The 26,063-nt window shown below is 44.1% G+C and overlaps 1 protein-coding gene across 1 annotated transcript in view; it reads left to right on the top strand.

Annotated features, from left to right (window-relative positions):
• The window catches only part of nfasca (neurofascin homolog (chicken) a), a gene marked incomplete at its 5' end in the record, with an annotated part of 79,201 nt that extends 53,382 nt beyond the window's left edge, over positions 1 to 25,819 (top strand). The window contains 5 exons of the mRNA XM_084315814.1: positions 2,285 to 2,362; positions 2,665 to 2,829; positions 4,638 to 4,769; positions 8,821 to 8,887; positions 21,159 to 25,819. Of these exons, the coding sequence (XP_084171940.1) occupies positions 2,285 to 2,362; positions 2,665 to 2,829; positions 4,638 to 4,769; positions 8,821 to 8,887; positions 21,159 to 21,381 (665 nt within the window). The 3' untranslated portion in view covers positions 21,382 to 25,819. The remainder of the gene's footprint in view (positions 1 to 2,284; positions 2,363 to 2,664; positions 2,830 to 4,637; positions 4,770 to 8,820; positions 8,888 to 21,158) is intronic.
• Positions 25,820 to 26,063: the final 244 nt, after the last annotated feature.

The raw sequence follows: 26,063 nt of genomic DNA, 5'->3' as shown, positions 1-26,063 counted from the left end.
TCGATTGGTAGAGTCCTGGGGAGTGCAAGCAAAGTCGATGGGGTGGAGCTCCTGTCTGTTACAAGCTGACTGAGGCTCACTGACGGTGAATCACGATTCACTCAAAGTAGAGTTCAGTGAGCCTCAGTCAGCGTGTACAGACAGGAGCCCCATCGACATGCCGTTGGTTATGTATGAGGAACAGCATGGGTTTAGTCTGAACATTGCATGATTCATAGTATCCTCACAATGCTTCATAGTATCCTCACGATGCCTCATAGTATCCTCACGATGCCTCATAGTATCCTCACGATGCCTCATAGTATCCTCACGATGCCTCATAGTATCCTCACGATGCTTCATAGTATCCTCATAGTATCCTCACGATGCCTCATAGTATCCTCACGATGCCTCATAGTATCCTCACGATGCCTCATAGTATCCTCATAGTATCCTCACGATGCCTCATAGTATCCTCACGATGCCTCATAGTATCCTCATAGTATCCTCACGATGCCTCATAGTATCCTCATAGTATCCTCACAGTATCCTCATAGTATCCTCACGATGCCTCATAGTATCCTCACGATGCCTCATAGTATCCTCACGATGCTTCATAGTATCCTCACGATGCTTCATAGTATCCTCATAGTATCCTCACGATGCTTCATAGTATCCTCATAGTATCCTCACGATGCTTCATAGTATCCTCATAGTATCCTCATAGTATCCTCACAGTATCCTCATAGTATCCTCACGATGCCTCATAGTATCCTCATAGTATCCTCATGATGCCTCATAGTATCCTCACGATGCCTCATAGTATCCTCACGATGCCTCATAGTATCCTCACGATGCCTCATAGTATCCTCACGATGCTCATAGTATCCTCACGATGCCTCATAGTATCCTCACGATGCCTCATAGTATCCTCACGATGCCTCATAGTATCCTCACGATGTGAGGCTTTCCTGCCGATATGGCGCGATGCCATCCATCACAGCTCATTGGCCGTCGTTTGTTTGCTTATAACCTGTTGTTCCCGTTCACAAGCGCCTGTCGTCAGGACGATGAGATGGAACACTATGAGCAGAGGCCGCGCTCGGGGCAGCATAACGTTCCATTAGAAAGTTAGTCAGTGTAATGTCAACAGTATTGGGGCGTGAGCTCAGGTTGTCGAGGCTCTGAGTCTCTAAGTGTCCTTTCTCCCTCCTCGCCTCGAGGTGCATTGTGCAATTCGATTACAGCATGTGTCTACTGCCTCATTGCTGGATACAGTGTGTAGAGTATATTTCTGAAAGGACTACACCGGTCTTATTATAATTCGATTATAATTCGCTGCCAATCGTCTACGTTAACCCTCTCCTTGGCGTTATTCACGGCGGTGTCTGAACGCAATCGGCATTCAGTTAGTTGATTATTGCCATTCATTCTGGCACAATAGGGCTTGAAATAAGACCAGTAGGGCCCTTTAAGGTCCTTCGGTTCGTTGTCAGGGCTCGGTAGTTTTTGTGACCTCAGAGAAGCCGCACAAATCAAAACCTCAAAGAGAGAGAGAGAGAGAGAAAGATGTGGAATTGTTTGCTCGTCGGGGATTTCACCGACCAGGTCTTTCCGACCGTGTTTTCTTTCATATTGACTCGAGGAGAGGGTGGTTTGATGTGAGACGTGGTAAACACTGGCCTTGCCCCGGCTCACAGCTCTCCATCTCGGCTACCTCTCCGCGTGTAAAGGATCATCTTCATCTGCCTGCTTCAGAGGCTGTATCGAACACTTGAGCTTTTGGAATGAGCTTTTATTAACCCTTTGTCTTTTACGTGTGACCCTTCACGAAAGGGTCAGAGTTCATACCGCATGGTGCATGATGATCTCACCTCACACGCCCCTCCTCCTCCTCCTCTTCCTCCTCCTCCTCCTCCTCCTCCTCCCTCCTCTGCCAACCGTCTGTCTGTCACATCAGAGTCATGCTCACAGGTCGGCCGTGTCACATGACGACGGACCCGTCTTTCTGCTCGGAAAGACGCAGCGCTTCAAACCGTTCTCTTTTTTTGTCCTCGCGGAGATGAGGGCGGGCTACAGATAATTGAGACAAAACATCGCCTCGCTACCACAGCGCCCAGAGTATTCTAAAACATCCCATAATGGTCCATTAAATTCCTAGCCAGCCGAGGCCACATATGACCCCAGCAGCCAATTTGCAGGGGAGTTTAGTTGTGTGGAACTTCGATGTGCACACGGCGTAGCGATTGCCTGGAGGAACACCTGCTCTTTGTACCTCTGCTCTCCCTCTCCGGTCCGCTTTTAGATGAGTTCTCTCCGGAGAAGTATGCCCTCGAGACGACACACAGAAACCCTTTCTCAGAGCCGAGGGAAAACGGAGAAAGTCAGCGAAAGTCGGTCTCCAAAGAGCTCGAACCTCATCCGTTAATGTATTAAAGCACACATATAAATGCGTGCTATTATGACTCTATATTGTTATAACGTTGAGGGAGAGCGCTGCGTTGATATCAGTCTCAATTGTCCTCAAGTAACCCCCACCATCTCTCGGAGAGAGAAAAAGCCTCCCCGCCTCCGCGCATCGTGGTGACTTTTTGCTAATGAACGCAGCCTTTGTAACCGTGGCAACGTGACACCCCCGCCCCCCCCCCCCCAGAGTGTGATCGGCACCTTTCTTGTATCTCCAAGGCAGCGACGAGGTAGTGAAAACCATACGGCTGGTCCAGCACGACCAGGCGGCCCCGCCCATTAGAGTGGCGGACCTGATCGAAGGCACCAAGTACCGCCTGAGAGTGTTCTCCCACGAGGACCACAACGTCAGCAGCAGAAATGTCACCTTTGAGACCAGCGCAGGTGAGACGACCACACCTGGCCAGGTGAGACGGACTTATACACATCGGAGCCAGGTGTGCAACTCTCGGCCGCTATAGCCTCTGTCTGTCGGCGTTATAGCACTCGGCTCACTGTCGCGAAAAGTCGGATTGAATTGTCGCCGTGTGTGTTTTTATTTCTTTTTCAGTTTTTTGGCGCAATCTAGTTTGGCTAACACGGGACCAAGTGCTGCTATAACCTGTGCCTGTATTAGCCATTACGGTAGCTCTCTCCGAGCCGGCAGGCCGGAGCAGTGCTTTACTACTGTGATGGTTGAGTTTGTCAAGCTATAGAAGACTATTCTAATCGTGTGAGTCTTCCTTTTTTTTTTTCACTTTTTCTCCCATTTTTCTATATTTTCTCCCATCCCAATTTCGTATCATCCAATTCAACCCTCCCTGTCACGAACGCTGTTTCTTGCCTCCCACAAGCCGGCTGCAATGTGGACTAAGTCATACATAGCACAAGTCCCCTCCGGTACTTGAGGTAACAGCAGTCGCATCTTTTCACCTGCGCAGCTCGATCTCTCAGTGGCGAGGAGTAACGCGTGGGAGGCTCACGCTGCCCCCGACACTTCCTGATTCTACTGTGCAGGCGCACCAACCGACCTGTAGGAGTCGCTGTCCACAACGCCCGATCCCCATCCATCAGTTTCCCACCCCCTAATACGGCCAAAGTGTATTAGTATGAACGACCAGCTAAACTGAAAGCAATGTGGAGCGCTGGGCTCGAACAGGCAAGCCCAGCGTCTCCGTCATTCGTGCCGAGCGCCTTGCCCACTACGCCACGTAGCCGCCCTCGTGTGAGTCCTTCTTGATGCTATCGCCATTTTGACCAAGTGTCGATCTCCCCGTGGAGTCTCGTCTGTTCTAGCGTCTGATTATCCCCATGTATTTGTCTTCCTCTTCCGCCCAGCGTTTGGAAACATTACCTCATTGTCTGTGTGTATTATGCGTACAGATTCAGTCCAAACTGTCTCCCAAGTATTTATATTTCTCGGCTTCTGTCAAACGGCGACGCGAACGTGTGCGTTCTGCTTCACACGATCCTCTGAAATGTGTCAAATATCAGGTGGAATCGACCCAGAGAATAAACATCTCTCACCCCCCCCCCCCCCCCCCCCTTCTCTTCTATTAACCCTTTCACTGCCACACTACCAAACGGTTAACACTTTCACTGCGACGATACACAGCAGAAGGTTAACCCTTTCACTGCCACACACGACAGCCGGTTAACCCTTTCACTGCCACACGACAGAAGGTTAATAATAACCCTTTACTATCACACACCGATGACGGCGGCGACCGAAGGGTTGACCTTCTGCCATGTGGCAGTGAAAGGGTTAAGATTCACACAGCGTGTGCGCCGAGGGGGTGAAGTGAGGAAACAGTTTGACTGATTGTTACAGGTGAGAGCTTTTCACACAGAGAACAACCGACCTGGATCCTTCGCGGCTCCGCTTTGCCGCGTGGAAAATAATGAGACGGCGCCTCTGACTCTCTCCTGCGTACGGCGCTGCCGTCAACGCCGAGAATAGACGGTCTGATGTGTTAACCATGACCATCGAGCCCAGAAAACACACTGATTATTATTCTTGTTTCTCTCTCTCTCTCTCTCTCTCTCTCTCTCTCTCTCTCTCTCTCTCTCTCTCTCTCTCTCTCTCTCTCTCTCTCTCTCTCTCTCTCCTCTCTCTCTCCCTCTCTCCCTCTCTCTGTGTGTCTTCAATATTTCCCTCTGTGTATGTGTGTGTGTGTCTATGTGTCTGTGTGTGTGTTTCGTTTGTCGTATAGCTTACAGCAAGGACCAGTTGGACATCGCCACGCAGGGCTGGTTCATCGGGCTGATGTGTGCCATCGCCCTCATCGTCCTCATCCTCCTGATCGTGTGCTTCATCAAGAGGAGTCGCGGGGGCAAATACCCAGGTCAGCGCTATAGGGGTCAGAGGTTAAAAGGGGGAATGACACAACCGTTTTAAATGGGTGGTTTACCCTAAACAAAAATCCACCTAGATCTGTTTGGAGGAGGGATATACCAGACCTAGAAAAGATTTTGATTGGCAAGAAGCCTGGGCAAATGTTCGACTTGCATCAAGGAACCCGGACCATCAACAAATCAATCTTAACTATATTCATAGGACATACTTGACTCCTATAAGACTGAACAGAATGGGTCTTAAACAAGACTCCAAATGCTCCTTATGTACAAATGGGGACGAGGGGACATTTATGCACATGTACTGGGACTGCCCACCAGTTAAGATATTCTGGAAAGAAGTGACCCAGCAATTATCAAATCTCTTAATTCTGAATATACCTGTACACCCCTCTATATTACTGCTGAATGATGTTTTTGAATATGCAGTACCTATACAACAAAAGAGATTGGTTTTAGCTGGTATTACAGTGGCTAAAAAACTGATAGCATCACGATGGTTTCAACCGGAAAAAATTTGCCGAAAGGTCTGGATTCTTACATATCTCGATGTGATTTATCTAGAAATATCTACAGCAAGAACTTTGGGTCTCAATGAATCCAAATTGACAATGTGGTTAGAACTGGTGGAGAGAATAAAAGCTAGCATTTAATGGTAGTGTTTGGGTAGGAGCGAAGGATAATGGATGGATTATCCATGGGGGGGTCCAGGGCAGGGGGTGCGAGCAGGAGCATATGTGTGTAGGGGAATAGATAGCAGGTATTAGGGGTATATCTTGTATAAGACATTTATCCAAACGATGAGTTAACTGATGTACACTGTTTTACAATGCTTGTATATCTAATCGTGTGTTGTCATGTTTGTTTATGTGTTTGTTTAAAAAATAATAAAAAAATAAAATACAAAAAGACATTAGGGCTGACCCCTATTAATCGATTAGTCGACTAATCGTCGAAAGGGGCCGTAGTCGACTGGCCAACCTCTTAGTCGAATATAATAATAAAACAAATTATAAAAAATAATAATTATTTATTTAAAAAAAATAAATCATTCTTTCCAAAAGAAAAGAGGCCTAGAAGCGTGGCTAACGCTAATGGCACACATACCAGAGGCTAACTGCCTACGAAAACAGGCACAGAGACACTGAAAGAGGATTTCACCCATCTAATGAACACACTAGACTAGACAAATATCAAGATGTATCCATCAGTGGACCAATTGCATGCTTTTGCAGAGGACAAGAAGCCTTCAGTCGACTCCTTCAGACATTAAGCACCCCCCACAGCCCAAATGGAACGATAAAAAAATTAAAATTAAAATAAAAAAAATTTAAGTTTTTTTTTTAAATATTTTTTTTTTTTGTCGACCAATAGTCGACTAACGGCAGATTTTGGCCAATCATAGTCGACCATCCAAATCCTTAGTCGGGGACAGCCCTAATAGACATATTAGCATAGTAGGTAGTAGTATAGGGATAGTAACATAGTACATGGTTGATAGTAGTATAGACATAGTAACATAGTACATAGTGGTAAAGTACATCAAAGTAAAAGACAATAAGTAATTATTTCAATGTAATAATTAGTTCTCAATGAAACTGTTCACCATGAGGTCTGTGGATTATCTTCAGTAACCGTGTCATGATTTCCGGAAAGAGACATTGCTGTTTGTTGAGTTTTACCAAATGTGTTTTTTTTTATGCAGTGCTCCATCACAAACTCTCACTTTGATTTCCAGCTTTAAAGAGAGATCTTATATAATTTATTTTATCTCTTTGATTTCCAGCTTTTAAGAGAGGTCTTATTGTATTTGATCTCTTTGATTTCCAGCTTTAAAGAGAGATCTCATATATTTGATCTCTTTGATTTCCAGCTTTAAAGAGAGATCTTATATAATTTATTTTATCTCTTTGATTTCCAGCTTTTTAAGAGAGGTCTTATATATTTGATCTCTTTGATTTCCAGCTTTAAAGGGAGATCTTATATATTTGATCTCTTTGATTTCCACCTTTTAAAAGAGAGATCTTATATATTTTATTCCTAAATTTGAAGAGCGAGTTGTGTGCGTCTGTCCTGGGGCGCAGACCATTATGATATGAATTGTTAAAATAGCTGGCACTCTCCTTTAAGAAGTGATGCAGCAGGTTTGCAGTGTGAACCTCAGCTGCACGATGATACTGGGCTCATATGTTGTGTTATTTTCTCATGTGTTTTCACAAACCTACCCAGACAGCAGCTAACACAGAGGGTTACTAACAAAACAAATACCCAGAGGAAGTACTGCAGGTTAATACGCAGATCGGTATTAATACAGCCGGTAAATATTAAGGTAAACACTAACGTAAGAAGAGGTAAATAACTACATGTTCCAAAGGGGTTATTGATTTATTTGATTTAACTAACGTCACATTCACTAACTTATTAAGATTTTCATATTTAAAGAATATGAAAAGCCACAAGGCCCCATTGGGGCTCAAAGCCACTTCAACAGATGAACACAGACTTGTTCCAATAGCAAACCTGGACCCTAACTTTCTTTAAAGGCTTGTAGACTGACATTGGTAGGTATGTTCTGATGTCATTGCATGTATGGGCCAATAGAAAACAGAGTACTATTAATGTTCTCCAGTTTCTGTAATATCCAGGTGCCGGTTGCATGACTGCATTCTCAAAACTCCTCGGTAGGTAGATCACTTGAACGTTAATAACGTTAATAACAGTATCAAAACACTACCAAAACACTACTAAAACACTACCAAAATGCTATCAAAATGCTACCAAAACGCTATCAAAACACTACCAAAACGCTACCAAAACACTACCAAAACACTACCAAAATGCTATCAAAACACTACCAAAACGCTACCAAAACACTACCAAAACACTACCAAAATGCTATCAAAACACTACCAAAACGCTACCAAAACACTACCAAAACGCTACCAAAACACTACCAAAACACTAACAAAACGCTACCAAAACACTACCAAAACACTACCAAAACACTACCAAAACACTAACAAAATGCTACCAAAACACTACCAAAACGCTACCAAAACACTACCAAAACACTACCAAAACACTAACAAAATGCTCCCAAAACACTACCAAAACACTAACAAAATGCTACCAATACTAATACTGAACACAAGGTCAATGCAGGTTAACACATTTAACCAAATATTTAATGTCAAAAGACATTAATATATTAGTAGTATATCAGTAAAAATATGCAGGTATTGTTTAAGATAAGATAAGATAAGATATTCCTTTATTGGTCCCCTTGGGGAAATTCAGGCATCATAGCAGCATGGGGGAAGGGGGGGGGGGGGGGGGGTGGTACAGGTAGTAAAAACAACACAAGCAGTGTAAACAAATAGATCAATATAATTTACTATCTAACTAGCTGAAAAAAAATATTCACAGTATTCACAGTGTCACATAAGGTGCAGTATGCATGAGGTAGTGTTATAATTACTATCGACTGAGTATACATTATTCACAGTATCCAGGGATAAAGGGATAGTACAGATTTTTGACATTAAGTGGTAGTGGAGTAATGTAATCGATACATTAGCTTACTTACAGGCTTGGTCTGAGCTCTGGCCCGGTTCCGAGCGAACGGTGAAGCGTCATACTACGTGTCGCAAATGGGGTCTCGAAACAAGAAGCCCACACATCAACATGCAGACAAAGGTTTTAATGAGAGCCCACTGTTTTATGTTGTGGATGGTTAAAACCTCCGTCTGCACGCTGAGGTATGGATTCAAACCTTTCTGTTTCGAGACCCTCGTCTGAAGCTCGGAACCCGGACATAACTCAAGACTCGTTGAGTAGCGCTTGTGCATCGATTGCACTACTACAAAAAAGCCACATCACTCATTTCAAAAACCTGAAATGGACTTGTATGATTCTTCATCTGAAGGATTTAACTGTTAAAAGAGAACTCAACATATCCAGACATTCTCATATATCGAGAATAAACACAAACTCTGTCGAAGAATGTTGCATTTCTTTAACACGCTACATTATCCCCCACAGTACGAGATAAAAAAGACCTCCCTTTGGACCCTGTCGACCAGAAAGAGGACGGATCCTTCGATTACCAGTAAGTGTATATAAACCAATGTGTCCGACTGCACTGTGGAACTGTAGTTAGTCCTGACCGCTCTCTGGCCTACATTACCCAGCAGGAGTAGACCTCTCTGGCCTACATTACCCAGCAGGAGTAGACCCTTCTGGCCTACATTACCCAGCAGGAGTAGACCCTTGTGTGGATGCACTGTGTCTGTCTGGATGCTAGCCTTTTAGAAACATGTCTTTGTGTGATCCGAGGGAATTTATAGTACAAGGGTTAGTTTGCATACTGTATAATTCATGAATTAAACCCGTGTTTGATATGTGATGATAAAGGAATGGTTGAGTGAGTGGAATGTTGTATGTTAAGAAAATAATAATATTTGTTATTATAGTTCTGTTTTTTTTTTTTTTAGATGTTTGCTTTCAATTCAGTTCCATTTTAGTTTGTTTCTAGAGTGGGGTTGCTAGTTTTAGATTAGTTTGTATTGGTTTTAGTTTTAGTAGTTTTTTGTAATATGGGGGCTATTGGTCTTGTGCAAGATTTAAGAAGTACAGAACAGATACTGTGTAATACAAACACAACACAGACATCAGACTCGATACATACAAATACAAAACATTTGCACCAAATTGACTAAAACTAGACATTTTATGTATATATATTATAGTTTTTATTCTACAATATAGTTTCAGTTTATTATAATTTTTTTCTTACTAACTACAGTATAATACCTTGGTCCGTCCGTAGTGCAGTATAATGCCAGGTTGAGCTGCGTTAGTTTGTTCAGTATGTCTAGCCAGACATATCAAGTGAGGAGAGAGGTTCCCAGGTAATACTAGTCCAGTACGAATAGGGCTTCATTTTAGAAAGATAAAGACGTGTGTTCATTGCTAGGCTTATATATAAAGTGGATAATTGAAAGATTATTTAGAAACAGGTGTAGTTTTAGGGTTGTATGTGTACTTTATTGGTATTACTGTACATTGGTGACAGTGATCATGTTTTTTGCTCCCCCCAGGTGCCACTGATCTCAATGGCTCTCTCTCTCTCTCTCTCTCTCTCTCTCTCTCTCTCTCTCTCTCTCTCTCTCTCTCTCTCTCTCTCTCTCTCTCTCTACGTCCTCTTCGACTGTTTAACACTCAGTTTAACTCTCGACCTGCTGAGTCAAAGACGTAACACTCGCTAGCTTAACAAGGTCATCGTCAAAAGGCTTGATACTCGTACCTTTAGCTAACCGTTGTGCCGCGAGGTACTGAGTAGCGCTGCAGCCATTCATTCATGTACCTGGTAGTCACACTGACTGTACTGACAGGACGGTTTGTAATCATCTAGTAATTATCCCTTTCACTGCCGCACTACCAAAACGGTTAACCCTTTCACTGCGACAATACACAGAGGGTTAACCCGTTCACTGCCACACGACAGCGGGTTAACCCTTTCTATGTCGTGTGGCAGTGAAAGGGTTATCCTGCTCACCTGTACCCTCAGCCCTTTAACCCTTTCACTACCGCACTAAAAAAAGGCTTAACCATTTCACTATCACACTACAGAAGGTTAGCTCTTTCACTACCACACTACAGACGGTTAACCGTCTGTAGTGTGGTAGTGAAAGGGTTAACCTTATGTAGTGTGGTAGTGACAGGGTTAAAGGTAGAATCTGTAATTCCGTCAAACAGCGACCTCTAGGTGAAAGGGCCCCACTTAGTATTGAGAGGAGTTGCTACTGTTGGCCACACCTCAGGCAACAGAGGTCTGGATAAATTCACAGTGAAATAAGTTACTAAACTCTCAGAGTTTGCTGTTTGACAATGTTACATACTCCACCTTTAATGCCGTCGATGAAACAAACAGCATCAGTAGACAACAAGGCTCTACTGTAGACAGTGGTGTGGTGGAGGATATATGCTGGTATATAGACCACATCTGCCTAGTTTCTATTGGAATATACTGTATATAAATTGTGGCCTGCTGGAGTTGCAGGATACCATTTTCACACTGATGAAGTCAGTTACCATCCTGCTGCCCGTCCATTGAAATAATATACACTCTTAGGACATTACCGCATTGTCCCGGATATAAGATGGCGTTTGTTGCTGCAAATGACACCCCAGTGAGATCTTCTTATATTTTGTGTTCTAAAGATTGGCAGTAAAGAGCGATATTTCTGACTTGACACGTTGGAGCGATATTTAGAGTGTGTTTGGTATCAATGGATTCCTTGCAATCTCAAGATTAATAGGATGGAAGTGGCTCGCTGCGAGCTTAAAGACGGAGCCCAAGACAGTGATGCTAATGTGGGACGATCCACCGGCTCATCGTTAGGTTTCAGGGCGTTGAGAGAAGCCCAAGGTCAGGACTGAGGAAGGAGTTATAAATCAATGAGGCAGTCTAATTGAAATATAACCTACGTTGTATTTATTTATTTATTTAGGAAATATAGATTTTTCACTTTGAGCTATAAATGATGTCAGAAATAATGCATTTTAAATGTTGTTTAATCTAAAACAACTATGTAAACAAGACAGTTTTTATTTAAAAGATGCATATATATATAGCTACCTTGTTTTATTCAATGTGTTGGTATTACTGGTACGTTCCAGTCAGATAGGCTACAAAAATAAATTCTTTCTAAAAAAAAAAGAAATAGTTTAAAGGGGTTGTTTTATATTCGGGTCAATGCGGTATCTGTGAGTGCTGGTATCTTCTATTACTGCTGTACGGACAAACCCACCAACCAGGTGAGGGTACTGTTCTGCTTGCAGCCTCCACAGCCACCATATACTGTAGCAGTGTCCTCCCAGCTCTTTACTCAACTATCACTACACCAACTGGATATATTGGGGCTGTCCTGGACTAAGGACATTCGTAGTGGACTAATACTGCCATGTCTCCGTTAGCTATAGTTCAGCCTGGCTGGGGCGAGCCATGGTCTAGCATAGTACGTTTGGGTTCGTGTCTCTGTTGCGTTTCTTCTTGTAAAACTCTCCGGTTGCTAGGCAACCTTTAAAAATTCACACCACCAATTTCTCTACACAAAATGGACTGCTTTGTATCCAAAGCACTTTAGAAAAAATCAACTAACTGACTCAGAAATTGTTGGTCAACTAAGACCAAACTGATTCATTGACTGAGAGGGGGCAGTCCTATATATACTATATGTATATATTAGGGATGTCCGATATTATCGGCCTACCGATATTATCGGCCGATATCGGCATTAAAATGTGATATCGGAAAATATCGGTATCGGTTTTCAAATATATATATATTTTTTTAACATTTCTATAACCTTTATTTACCCAGGCAAGCAAGTAAGAACAAATTCTGATTTTATTTATTGTCAAAAGTATGCATAATGTTGTGTTAATTCCACAACAAGAGATATGTAATGTTAATTACCTGAAATTATAAAAAAAATTGGGGGGGGGAACCCTGCACATATCGGTATCGGTTGATATCGGTTGATATCGGTATCGGAAATTAAGAGTTGGACAATATCGGTATATCGGTATCGGTAAAAAAGCCAATATCAAGCATCCCTAGTATATATATATATACAGCCAGCCTCAAAGGTTATACATACAGCGCAATAGACACACTTACAGTATAGCCACAGTGAGTTATTTTAACCTGTATCATTTTCTTTGTGTTTACCCTGAAGCAACAGCGACACAAGCGCCAACACACAGGACAGACTACTGATTCTCACAATAAAGCCTGCAATGGCGTCAGTACGAAAAAAGACTGCCGCATCTGTTTGTATGCGAGGGTTATTTTTGGGGACCGAGGTGTGATCAGCGCTTATTATGGTCTGCCTGGGTCGTGCTGTATGTTGTTATGCTCACTGCTCTGTGATTTGTGCGTTTCTCGCTGTGCGGGGCCCCCTTGTTTGGTTTGCTCATCAATAATGTGTTTATTAATATTTATACTCAACCGTCCCTCTCTTTCCAGCGAAGGTCAACGCTAAGCCGGCGCTCTCTGTGTTTCTGACGCACCTCAAACCGCTCAGGCACTAATCCCTCATGTCCGCTAATACTGTGTGTGTATCCATGTTTTGTGTGTGTTTGTGTATATGTGGTGTGTGTGTTTGTGTATATGTGTGTGTGTGTGATCGTGGTTGAGCGTGTGCATGTGCGTGTCGATGTTGTATTGTTTGTGTGTGTCTCCATGTGTGTGTTCTCTTCCCCTCTCCTCTCTCTCTCCTCTCTCTCTCTCTCCTCTCTCTCTCTCTCTCTCTGCACGTTCTCTCGCCCTCCTCACGTCTGCTCCCTCTCTCTCCCTCCCACCACGCCGATTTGGTTCCTTGACAGGAACGGAAATGAGAACGAAAATGAGAACGAAAACGAAAACGAAAACAGGTACTTTGTGGTTTCGGCACGGCATCCCCTCTCGGCCTGCGCATGTCGGGATGAGGGTCGGGGAGGGACAGGTCCTCAACCTCCCCCACCTCCCCCCCCACCACCACACCCCTCCCGCCCCCCCTTCCGAGACTCGGGGGTGGTTGCTACTAGAGTGGAAGCTTGAAGGTAGAATCTGTCATGTTGTCAAACAGCGACCTCTAGGCAACAAGAGTCCTGCTTGGTATTGCACTTTGTTTACTTTTTCTTCTTCTGGTCTGATGTTTGGGTTGGAGTTGAGTGGGGATAGGAGTGGGGGGAGGGGTGCTACTGCTGGCCCCACCTCAGGCTCTGCCAGGAGAGGTCTGGAGACACTCACAGTGTAATAAGTTACTAAAACTCCCAACCCACACGTTTCATTTCATTTCAAACCGTTATTTCAACTCGTGAGACACTGAGGTTACCCTCATTTACAGTGATGACGAACTTACAGAACAAAGACACAGTTATCAGCAACTCCATACACACATCAAGGCACAACAAAGAGAATGAACAATAAAATCAGCTACAAGTCGGCACACACGGTGGTCGGAGATGCAACTTTTAAATTCAGCAAGAGAAGGACGAACCTTCAGCTTCAGAGTCAGGCGGAGGTCATTCCAGCAGTTTTCCCCCTAAGTTCAGAGCAGACTTGTGGAACCCTACGAACCAGCCAGACCAAAACAATGTCTTTCAACAAAGTGCAATACCAACAGGGGCTCTTTTACCTAGAGGTCGCTGTTTGACGGCATTACAGATTCTACCTTTAAATGGTATCCTTGGGTGTCAACCTGAATGATGTTCTCAGGCACCAGAGAGTGCAGGTAGTGAACATCTAGTCTCCTCAGGTCACCTGCCTCTTTAGTCTCCTCAGGTCAGGACACAGCGTTTCACCCGCTCTTTAGTTTCGGGGGGTTAATTGAAGTTGAAGACGGACCAAAAGCCGCCAGCGAGATCTTCTAGTCCGAGAACTAGAAGACACTACAGCACTTTGAAATAGCAGCAGGTTTCCCAGATAGGGATAGCTAGGACACAGCTGCCAGTGGTCACTTCCTTGGGGCTGTCAAACGTGACGGCAGACATACTGCACCCTGTTTCCAATTTCACCCTAATTGTGAATTGTCCCTTTAAGGTATAATTGTTTAAATATAGCTTGCTATTACTAGAATAGACCAAGACTTTCAAAACTGTTCACTTATTGTCTCATCACAGTTCAGCAGTTCAACATTTAAAAGTGTAGACTGCATTAGACATGTCACCCTCTTGGCTCTGAGCCAAAGACCAGAGCTACTAGGCTTAAAATACCAGAGCTACTAGGCTTAAAGGACCAGAGCTACTAGGCTTAAAGGACCAGAGCTACTAGGCTTAAAGGACCAGAGCTACTAGGCTTAAAGGACCAGAGCTACTAGGCTTAAAGGACCAGAGCTACAAGGCTTAAAGGATCAGAGCTACTAGGCTTAAAGGACCAGAGCTACTAGGCTTAAAGGACCAGAGCTACTAGGCTTAAAGGACCAGAGCTACTAGGCTTAAAGGACCAGAGCTACTAGGCTTAAAGGATCAGAGCTACTAGGCTTAAAGGACCAGAGCTACTAGGCTTAAAGGACCAGAGCTACTAGGCTTAAAGGACCAGAGCTACTAGGCTTAAAGGACCAGAGCTACTAGGCTTAAAGGACCAGAGCTACTAGGCTTAAAGGACCAGAGCTACTAGGCTTAAAGGACCAGAGCTACTAGGCTTAAAGGACCAGAGCTACTAGGCTTAAAGGATCATACCAGTGGTTTTGACACGTGGGTTCTAAGTCATTCTTACCTTGATTTCTTCCATGATATTTAATCGTTACTGAAAAATGTGGTAGTTATTTTCTGCCGATTTACCACTGCCATTGGCTCCCAGTGTATCTGAAAACCTGTCTTAATTAAACACCACCTAAACCCATTTCACCACATTTCACTAAAAGGCCATGCTGACATCTGAGGCGCATTTACTGTATTCTCATGAAAAGGGTTACGTTGTTTTGTTTTTCCCCCCAGCAAAGTTTCTCCATTGTGCTTTAAATGGATAGTCCAGGTGTTTGAACATTAAGTTGTATGAAATACTTGCCAGTAGTACAGTATAGTCGAAGCAGAGCTACCATGGTCGGGAGTTCTGGCTGGGTTCCAAGCTCATCGGAAAGCAAACAGGGTCTAAAAACCTAAATATTTGAATCCATCACAACATGCAGGCAATAGTGTTACCCATTTCCAACACAAAACTATGGTCCTCCAGAATTTCACATTCTTCTATAACTTGGTGCTATTTTGTTTCTGGAGCCGGTTCACAGGTAACACGGTATCAGATGTTTCAAAATGCTGGAGGACTGTGTTGGAAATGGGTAACCCTTCCTTTGCTTGCATGTTTCAGTGTGTATTCAACCTTATTTGGTTTTGTGACCCAGTTTCTGCCATTTACTGCCTGACAAAAGCTTCTCGGTTCACTTGGAACCCAACTGAGCTTTGCATCCACTGCAATACTGGCAAGTATTTAATACAATTGAATGTCCAAAAACCCAAAATATCCCTTTAATACAGTGTCTAAAAAAGGAAGAAGAGGAATCCCTTAGATAGTGTATAATAACACAATGGCAAAACCTGTCACAAAACAAGTGACATTTCAGTCAAATGTGGTGACTTTCTTCAGTTTATGGGGTGTCTAAGATAAAAGATTCAGATCCACTGGAAGCCAATGGCGGTAGTCTGCAGAAAATAACCATATTTTCCACTAATGGTACGGGCCTCTATTGACCTGGCAATACATAAATTCTGCAACACAAAAAGTGAGAACTAGAATCTGTATTGCCGAGGGCTAAACAACTGAAATAGCTGACAATAGCCCCTCAAGAGAAGGGCTAACAACGCCACCACTAAGACTGTTCAGGGCTGTGTGGGAACCCTGTGCTAATATTGAGCAAACTAGGCTAATCAAAGCTTTGGTCTCGCCTGTAGCTGAAATATAGATGAATGTGTGAGGAGGACATAAGCGTCCCAAGGCTCAACTGAAGAGCACAGACCATGGTGCCAACGCTCCACGCAGTGAGGAATGAAGCTAATTTCTCTCCGGATATATTTAGAAAGCAGCTTTCACTGGCTTCAGTCGAGGAGTAATTACACAGATCCATTCATCTCAATACAATATGACAGCGTTGGATTTTGGACCGTGTGCATTTTGCCTATCTCTCAGAACTCTGAACCCAGATTGAAGACCCTCGCTTCAAACTTCTAACTGTAAAAGACCCCCAGAGAGAGGTATCTGTCCCGGAGAGAGGTATCTGTCCCAGAGAGAGGTATCTGTCCCAGAGAGGTATCTGTCCCAGAGAGAGGTATCTGTCCCAGAGAGAGGTATCTGTCCCGGAGAGAGGTATCTGTCCCAGAGAGAGAGGTATCTGTCCCAGAGAGAGGTATCTGTCCCAGAGAGAGGTATCTGTCCCGGAGAGAGGTATCTGTCCCAGAGAGAGAGGTATCTGTCCCAGAGAGGTATCTGTCCCAGAGAGAGGTATCTGTCCCAGAGAGAGGTATCTGTCCCGGAGAGAGGTATCTGTCCCAGAGAGAGAGGTATCTGTCACAGAGAGAGGTATCTGTCCCAGAGAGAGGTATCTGTCACAGAGAGAGGTATCTGTCCCAGAGAGAGGTATCTGTCCCAGAGAGAGAGGTATCTGTCCCAGAGAGAGAGGTATCTGTCCCAGAGAGAGGTATCTGTCCCGGAGAGAGGTATCTGTCCCGGAGAGAGGTATCTGTCCCAGAGAGAGAGGTATCTGTCCCACAGAGAGAGGTATCTGTCCCGGAGAGAGGTATCTGTCCCAGAGAGAGAGGTATCTGTCCCAGAGAGAGAGGTATCTGTCCCACAGAGAGAGGTATCTGTCCCAGAGAGAGAGGTATCTGTCCCAGAGAGAGGTATCTGTCCCAGAGAGAGGTATCTGTCCGCAGAAAGACATCAACAGTCTTCACGGATCAAGTAACCCAACAAAAACATGTAGTGATCTTAAAAGAAGCACACCAGAGCCTCTTTTTTATTTTTTTTAGGTTAATTGCTTTGTTTTCCCCTCCGCCAAGCTGACATTTAAAAGGCACTCGCCGTCCAGGTGCAAGAGGTGCAAAACGACGGGGGAAATCAATTTGGTTTGGTGGGGTGGGAGCGGCCACAGTTTGACGCCCTCAAGGAATTGATTGAGGAGCAACCGGAGAACATTTGGAGGACATGCTGCAGGACAGGGACAGACTTTTATGCTAATGCCCTAGCAACACGATGGCCACCCTGTATGCCTCTAGCATGGGACTGGAAAACATTTTAATTGGCCCATTAAAGGGGGCACTTCACCAAAAAAACAATGCTGATTTATTTTGCACATAATCACACGGTTTTGCACACATTCATTTAGTTTGACAGTTATTGAGAGTAAATTAGTTTGAATAGGGCCACCAGTGATGTCATCGGGGACATTGAATCCTTGTGTTTAATTACAGCTCCGTGAAAGTATGTAGATAGAAATCTTTTTTTATAGCAACACCATGTCTTAAAAAGGGACTGCTACTTTATCATTTAATTGAGCCGTAATTAACACAACATGAGGATTCAATGTCCCCGATGACATCACTGGTGGCCATATTCAAACTCATTTACTCTCAATAACTGTCAAACTAAATGAATGTTTTGGATGTGTGTGAAATGTGCAACATAAATCAGTATTGCTTTTTTGCAAAGTGCCCCTTTAATGGGCAATCAAAATATGTCTTGGTCCCATGCTTACGGTGAGAATTGCTTCTGTGCAGACCTTCCACTTCTGTTTATCCATTTTTTTTTTTTTTTTATTCATCTTCTTAGAAAGGATACACAGATAAATAGCACAGGAGTGATTTAGCATAATTTGATTATACACAGTTTGCACTAAAGGACCCAGTTGTTTCAGTTTTGTCCCCCTACATGTAGAAGGCCACAGGATTATTATTATTAGGTTTTTTATGTGTTCATTTCAATCGAGTGTTATCTTGGGCCTCGCTGTACCCCCGTCGTACCCCCCCCTCCACCCCTGACGCATGCCAGGCTGCTATGCACAATCGTCTTCAAGACCTCAGAGTCACAAATGCTCCATTTATCCTATGGAAACCTCTTAACCGTGTGTCTTACTGTTTGGTTTTGATACCCTCTGTGTTCTCTTTTTAATCCTATGTTCATGCTTTTACTTTCTGAGTTTGATGTCTTAAGAGTTATGACTTTGAATGCATTTGTTCTTGAGTCTCGCTAAGATACGAACATCTAAATGCTTTAACCAAAGGCAGCACTTACACACACATACACACACACACATGCACACATCTACACACACCACATACAGTAACCCCATCTCTTTACACACATCTTCTTGTATCTCCAGTTCACATCTGCTTTCCTCTTCAGCATGACTGTCTGTTACCCATCTGTGTCTCTCATGTCTGTCCTACCACACCTTATGTCCATGTCCTTTGTCTTTTTTCTGTCGTCTTTCTTTTCCCATTGGTCCAAAAGATCTTCCGAAAGGTATGAAAGGGGAGGAGTCTCCTGAAACTCTTGCCAGAGTTCTGCGCCTTGTCCCCCCGCATTCTCTATCGCTCAGCAGCAGTGGGTTTTAATCGATCGATATCTACTCAAAGCCACGCATTAGACATAAACTACTCTGTTATGAATTTCACAAGACAAAATCCCAACCAATCCCAAAACCGGTTCAATCCTTAATCAGCCTTTTTTTTTTTTTTTTTTATCAGTCCGGGGAGTTCTGAGGTGGAAAGCTAGGAAACCCTTGACATTCCTGCTATTGATTTCCCTCAGCCTCCATAGTTCACGGTATGTTTGCTGAGAGTTTTGTTGTCAGGAGATTACTCGGAACATGCCACAGGCGGGAAAGCGAATCTTGTCATGCGGACGAGGTCACCCGAATCCTCGCTCTCGTTCTCCCCGAGTTACTTTCCACACCTTTTGCTCCTTGACTCAGAAGAAGAAGAAAAAAGATCACCTAATCAGATAATTGAATCCGATTCCGCACTCTCTCATTCTGACGGCGTTTTGATTTCAAAGAGCTACTCTCTCTCTCTCTCTCTCTCTCTCTCTCTCTCTCTCTCTCTCTCTCTCTCTCTCTCTCTCTCTCTCTCTCTCTCTCTCTCTCTCTCTCTCGCTCGTTCTCAAAACCCTCTGACTCACTGACGTCGCTGGTGCGATACGGACAACAAATGAATGCTCGGTGAATGCGACACGAGGGCGGAAAAACGTGTCTCTCGGCCAGATTTATTTAATTAGCCGCGCTGGGAGATCTAATCTCTGAGAATTTCAGCGGCATGCGGAGAGATATGTCCTTTTGATTTACTTTTAAACGCACAGTCTCTCTCTCTCTCTCTGAAGATATCCAGCCGAGGGGCCCGCGTTCCGCATTCACCGGCTGCTCCGCTGCTCCCCCTTATTGCACAGTAGATCTCAGCGAGTTTAAGGGTCGTAAGGAGATTAGCACAGGAGTCTGTGCCGTCCACCATTCTCACCTACACACACAGAGCGCCTGTTCCTCGTCACGTGTACGCACACCGGCGGCCACGCAAGCGGTTCGTATCGATCGATTAAAACGTGAGACCCCTCCCCCGCACAGTCGTCCAGTTTCTTCTCATCGACATGTAAACATCTCATCTCTTGACTCACAAGCTCTCCTGTCTCTGTGTTATCGAAACCCTTCTCTCATTCTTTTATTACTTAACTCTTCTCTCTCTTGATCTAGACTGAGGTACAGATACAGTGTTTGGAGAGAATAAATACTGTGTGTCTTTGGGTTTCGTTTTTTTGTCGAGGGTTGAAATGGAATTGCTGGGGGTTTTGAACTGTCGAGAAAGGTTCAGACGCCTCCGCGTTTGCCGCTATGCGATGCTCCTCGTGGATCCCGGTGTCTGGTTTTAAATGGTGTTTCAGCATGGAGCATGACGATTTCCAAAAAAATAAATATTGTGCTACACTGACGGGTGAAAGATTCTGACTTCTGTATAAACCATGCGGGAGAACTGAGCAGTGAGGAGAAATACACTTCCTCCGAACATGATGGAGAAAAAGAACTGTGGAAGGGTATAACCTTGCATCCTTCTCCATGCTCCTTGGAAATGCCTTCGCTGCTCTTTTGCTACTTGCCTGTCCTGAGACTAGAAAGCTAATGCTGGTCGATACAGTAGCCTCCTTGTTTTCTCCCCTATGCATGAACTTCTCTCCCAGGAGGAAGTAGGAGACATCCAGCCATGTTCTGAATTGAGATAAAGCAGATGCGGAAACTTTCGCTTTTGCACAAACATCTCAGGCGCCTGCCCGTGATGTTATTTGTGCACACGTTGATAAGAGTTTCGCTGCTCAGATCTCATGTCAGAACATGGCCTGCAGTCAACAGCATGTGTATGAGAATGTGTTGGGTTTGCGCATTTTAAGGGCAGCAAGCATACAGCTCTCCCGATAAAGATGAGGTGCATATATGGTGCTTTTTACGAAGTTAAAACACAGCTGGGCTTTTGAAAAGCAGCAAGCTTCTGTGCACCTGGGCAGCTGTTGCAATCAGTAGAGTTGTTATTATAGCTCATGGCAAACCTGAAGGAAAAGAAACTGATAGAAGTGAGACGTGTCTTCCAGCCCATGCCGGCCTAAGTGACATTGGGCCGTTTCAATAAAGCAATAGCAATAGAAAACGTCAAAAGAGTTGAATCTTTTTCCTTCCTAACAGTTGTTTCCTTTACCTGCATCATCTTTAATCCTTCACTCCCGCTCTTAATCTCACACTGACAGCCCCCGGGAGGGGAGGGGGACGGTAAGGTCACAACCGACGCCGCCTAAAAAACGGCGTCACGGAAAAAAAAACGCGGTCCTAACCTCTTGTCTCTCTCCGCTCTCCCGTCTTCCGCAGTAGCGACGAGGACAACAAGCCACTGCAGGGCAGCCAGGGGTCGATGGAGAAGAAGGAGAGCGACGACAGCCTGGTGGACTACGGCGAGGGGGGCGACGGCCAGTTCAACGAGGACGGCTCCTTCATCGGCCAGTACACCGTCAAGAAGGACAAGGACGAGACGGAGGGCAACGAGAGCTCCGAGGCCACCTCGCCCGTCAACGCCATCTACTCGCTGGCATAGCCCCTCACCAAGCACCGCCTGTCCCCACCCACCCACCCCCCAAACCCCCGGGGGACTGAGTAGCGTCCCTCTAGAGGGTGAGAGGGTGCTACCACGACCACAACACTCATACACACAAACACACACACACACAACAAATATATAAATACTGTATATGAATATATGAGACACGAGACACACAAAGGAAAACACACCTGAGTAAAGACTGTTTGGGCGGCGACCGACCGCGCCGGGAGCAGCCGTTCCTCTGGAGACACGGGGGAGGAGCGGCGCGGCGAGCCAAGCCTTGATTTTTATTTGATTTTCTTTCCGTTTACGGCTCTTAAGAAACCGGCCCGTCGAGGTGAAGTTTGGAAATACTGAACAGTGCTAGTTTTTCCTCTACGCTCCACCCGCCCCCCTACCCACACAGACTTTTAAGTGTGCCTTCGGAGGGGGGGTGCGGCTTTCGGAGTACGGAGGCGGTGACAAGCATTCTTCTTTTTTGTCTCTAGAGATATTGTTTTGTTTTCGGTTAGTTTCCGTTACGAAACACATCCTCCCGCTTCCCTCTCGCTCTCCTCCCGACTGCACCACCACCACCACTCACAGCTCTGTGTTGCTAGCTAGCATCGCAGTGCACGTAGACCCCTGACCCCTGTCCCGCTGACCCTGTCCTGTAACATATCAGCTTCAGAACACCAACTCAGCAGGATGCCGGCAGATATGTTTATCATATTGATATTTCCGCAATGAGAGATTTCCCCCCCTCCCCCCACAGCTGGTAGACGAGTCATTGAATTTAAATGCTGTATACAGTCCTGGCACACATTTAAGTGCCCCCTGCAAAAACTATGCACTACCACCACCTCCATACTTAAGTTAAGCCTGGTTAGCGTAAATGGACGTTTTGGTTTTCTTATTCATTGTTCATTCGCACAGGTTAATTTGAGCTAAATGACACGCGGTCGTTCACTTTGCCTTTCATACTGTGGTTCATGTTTATTTGTTATCTTTTCTTCTCACCTCCAATCCCATGTTGAAATGCAGATATTCAAAATGGCCGCCGCTAGCAAAGTCATTTCTGTTTATAGCACCAAGCACTACTATGTCGGAAAAAAAAAGAAGAAAAGATAAACAATGTTAAAAAATATATATGAATATCATTTAAGCATGGTAGTATCTTAGTGCAAGAGACGAAGGAGAGGCAGCGGAGAGAGGGGGTTTAGACCACAGTCCATTCAGTCTATCCATCGTCACTGTGACTGTCACTCTGTGTACGCTACTTCCTGGTTAGCATGCAGGCTAAGAGGCTGCGACCCCTGTTAGCTTGATCTGCTTAGTTTCTCACTAGTTTTCGGGATCAGATCTGACGATTAGATCATCTGCCAACACAGATGATAAAGGCAGCATTAGGGCCAGGTATAGAATCTTTGGAAGTTTTCGAAATTTTGCAGCATGGAATATATATATATATATATATACAGATGAAGCTCTTCAGATTCGGAGCTCTTCTACTGCTCTTGTACCACCGTTCTACCACTTTAGAACTAGCACTCAGGTGTTATATTTCTGGGGTGACTGAGCTGACCCTGGGCCCCCAAGAGAACAAAGGGAGGGTACCCCTGCCCTCAGACCCCCAAGATCATTTTTAATAAGTGGGTTCAGGGCAGTCTGACTTGGGGTACTGCCCATATATTAGTGTTGCAATGCATGATAAGTAAACAGTGAAAAAAGCGAAGGAATCTGATGGAGCTGGGGCGTTTGGGATGAATAAAAATGTAAGATGAAAAAGTCTCCCAAGCCTGATACACTGTGGGAGGCAGTGGAGGTGTGAAATCTGGCCCGGTCCAGAACAATAGGAGTCACAAAATCAGTTTGGCCCGTGGAGTGGTGGAGGAGCGGTAGAGGAGCAGTGGAGGTTCGAGTCTGAAGAGCTGTATCTGTACAGTATATATAATTTTACAATCACAATGAAATTAAATTAAATCTTTTGGGTCAACTTTTTAATGATTTCCACAGAGGGAGAAAGAGAAAGAAAAACATCAATGAACTAAGAAAAAACTTTAACAATATTTTTTGTATCTACATATTCCTCCTGTCCTGTTACATCGTTATTGTCATGTGAATCATGTTGTTGGTTGGTTGATATATTGGCATTGAATGAGTTGGTTATTCCATTGTATTTATTTTGTGTGTGTGGTCAGTTTCCAATGAGAGCTCATTGGTTTCACCACATGAACTTTTGACACTCAAAAAAACATTTTACTTAAACTGCACTACTTAACCCTCCCACGCTAAAATCAAATAGATCTTAACCACTGACCTTTTAGCAATCGGAGGTCTCCTTGTATTTCAGATATTTATTTTATATTTCTATTTATTACATGTGGATAGTATTAATATAGTACCTTGATTTATCAATTGTTTTGTCATAACACAATTTTATTTCCTTTGACCAACTGAATTTTGTTCTTTCACAACGAGAGACGAAGACGCCACAATCAAGAAGATCACCTTGAATCTGTCTTTGATGATTATGAGATGCATTAAAAACATGTTAATGTAATTTCCATGGCGATTGGCTCGTCTGCTGTGGATGAACAAACCAACACCGTCCATTAAGAAAGGTCATCTTTATATTCTCCATCGTGCTGCTCCTCCTAGTGTTCATGTTGTATTAACTGTTAATCCATGTCGGTATTTCCATTTTATTGAATCTAACTTTTACACACGACACAAATTGAATATCGACGCTTATTTATTTGGCATATATATGGGGTCCTTAAAAAAAAGAAAAAAGGAAAAAAAAGTCTTTGTAAATATTTAATCATTTCCAAAAAAAAGATAACAAAAAATGCTTTATTGGAATGAGGGGAAAATAATCACAAATCTATCCACCGAGCAAAACGTGACGGGTGCATCCGTGTCGGGGCACCTTTGTAATGTAGCTTTGAGTAACATTTGCACTCTTAAAAAGATGTAACAAGAAATCACTGACTCTGTGTTTGGCCCTTATAGCTTTGACATTGTCTGTATTATATTGTATGGGCTGTGGCTAGTCTATCAGTCACTTGTTTGATCATGGTTTGAGATATATGTTGTGAAAGAGGTATACATTAGATGCTCTATGATGTAAATAAGACGTAAGTGCTCCTGACTATACTGTTGTAGCAACTCTGCGCTGGTAAAAAAAAAAAAAAAAGACAAAAAAAACAACAACTTGCGTTCGCCGAGGTTATCAGAAGACTAATTGTCCTCTTTCGCTGTTCTATGGTGTCGTCCTCTCTCAAGACTTCCTCTCGGAGGCCGTGCAAACCCGCGTCTCCTCCATCTTGCCTTTCACCTAACATGCCTGCTGGTACGAATTCCTGGTGATTGGCGGCCATTTTGAAAGCAATGGATTTAGGCCTTGGTACGTCCACGTAATTCGAAGAGATGTCCGATTCATAAAATCACATACACTCTTGGCTCCAACTCGTGCCCCGAGCCCCATCCCTCCCACCATCCCATTTCTATCTCCAGAACTTCAAAAGCAATATCCTCTTTAGTTTTAATCATTTGTTTGCTTTGTTTTTCTTTTCCGGCGTCGACGTTAAGCTCACCGTGACCCCGGGGTAGTCGCTCTCTAGCACCGCGCACAGATGTCTGGCTAACGTAAAACACGCAGAACACAGGTGCTGAGGAAAGGGCTGGCAAGAGACATGCTACATCACAACGCCACCGCGCCCCGCCTCCTCCTCCTCCTCCTCCTCCTCCATCCGCAAACCAACGGGAGAAAAAACGAATCTAACGCGACGGTGGAATCGGAACTTTTGGTAATGAACTTTCTCCTTGGAGTTGTTGTTTTTTTGTTTGTTTTTAGTTATTTTGAGATCTGGTGTGGAAATGTATACCCCCTCTGCCTTTTTCTTTTTGTTTCCCTCGAGTGGATGCCCGTGGGGGACATTAGTGAACTGGCTATATAACGACGACAAATGAAAAGAGAAATGATGCATATTGGCTTAAATACACACAGCTTTCTTACCTCTTTTGCTTTTTTTTGTTCGTGCACGTCAATTCGAGAGCCGGGTGCCTCCATTTTGTTTTCATTGTCTGCGTTGCCCCACCCCACCCCCCACGAATACAAAACCACCTTTCAACGGAAGATAAATCATAAGAGTGTCTGTATGAATTTTAACAGCTCTGTGTTCCGTTTGTTTTAAATGCTGCAAAGAGAAAAAGAAAAGCAACTAGGGTTTTTCTTGCACACACAACAATTTAGAAATTGGAGCTTCTGTTTTATTTTTTATTTTTTATGAATTGAAATATGTGTATCAAAGCAGCTTGTCAAAGTCTTGCTTCTACACGCAAAATGAAAACGGCTTTTGTAAGGTACATCTAATCGACAGAAAAATGGCATAATTAATATATTCACCGTGTATGCGTGTATGATGAAATGTTGCAACTTCTGCTAGAGGCGCCTTCTTTATAGTAAAGCTATCTCTCTTTCTCTACCTCCAGACTGCTTTGTCCTTCCTTGTGTGTGTGTGTGTGTGTGTGTGTGTGTGTGTGTGTGTGTGTGTGTGTGTGTGTGTGTGTGTGTGTGTGTGTGTGTGTGTGTGTGTGTGTGTGTGTGTGTGTGTGTGTGTCTCCGTCCATCTCTCAGGGTTTGACCTTCGCTCACTTTTGTGGCCCGTTTCATCACTTCAGCCGTAACATCT

Source organism: Notolepis coatsorum (assembly GCF_963971535.1).
Source record: "Notolepis coatsorum genome assembly, chromosome: 6".
NCBI classification, from domain to species: Eukaryota; Metazoa; Chordata; class Actinopteri; order Aulopiformes; family Paralepididae; genus Notolepis; species Notolepis coatsorum.
Note: the sequence above shows the minus strand (reverse complement) of the source record. Positions and strands in the feature narration are given on the sequence as shown.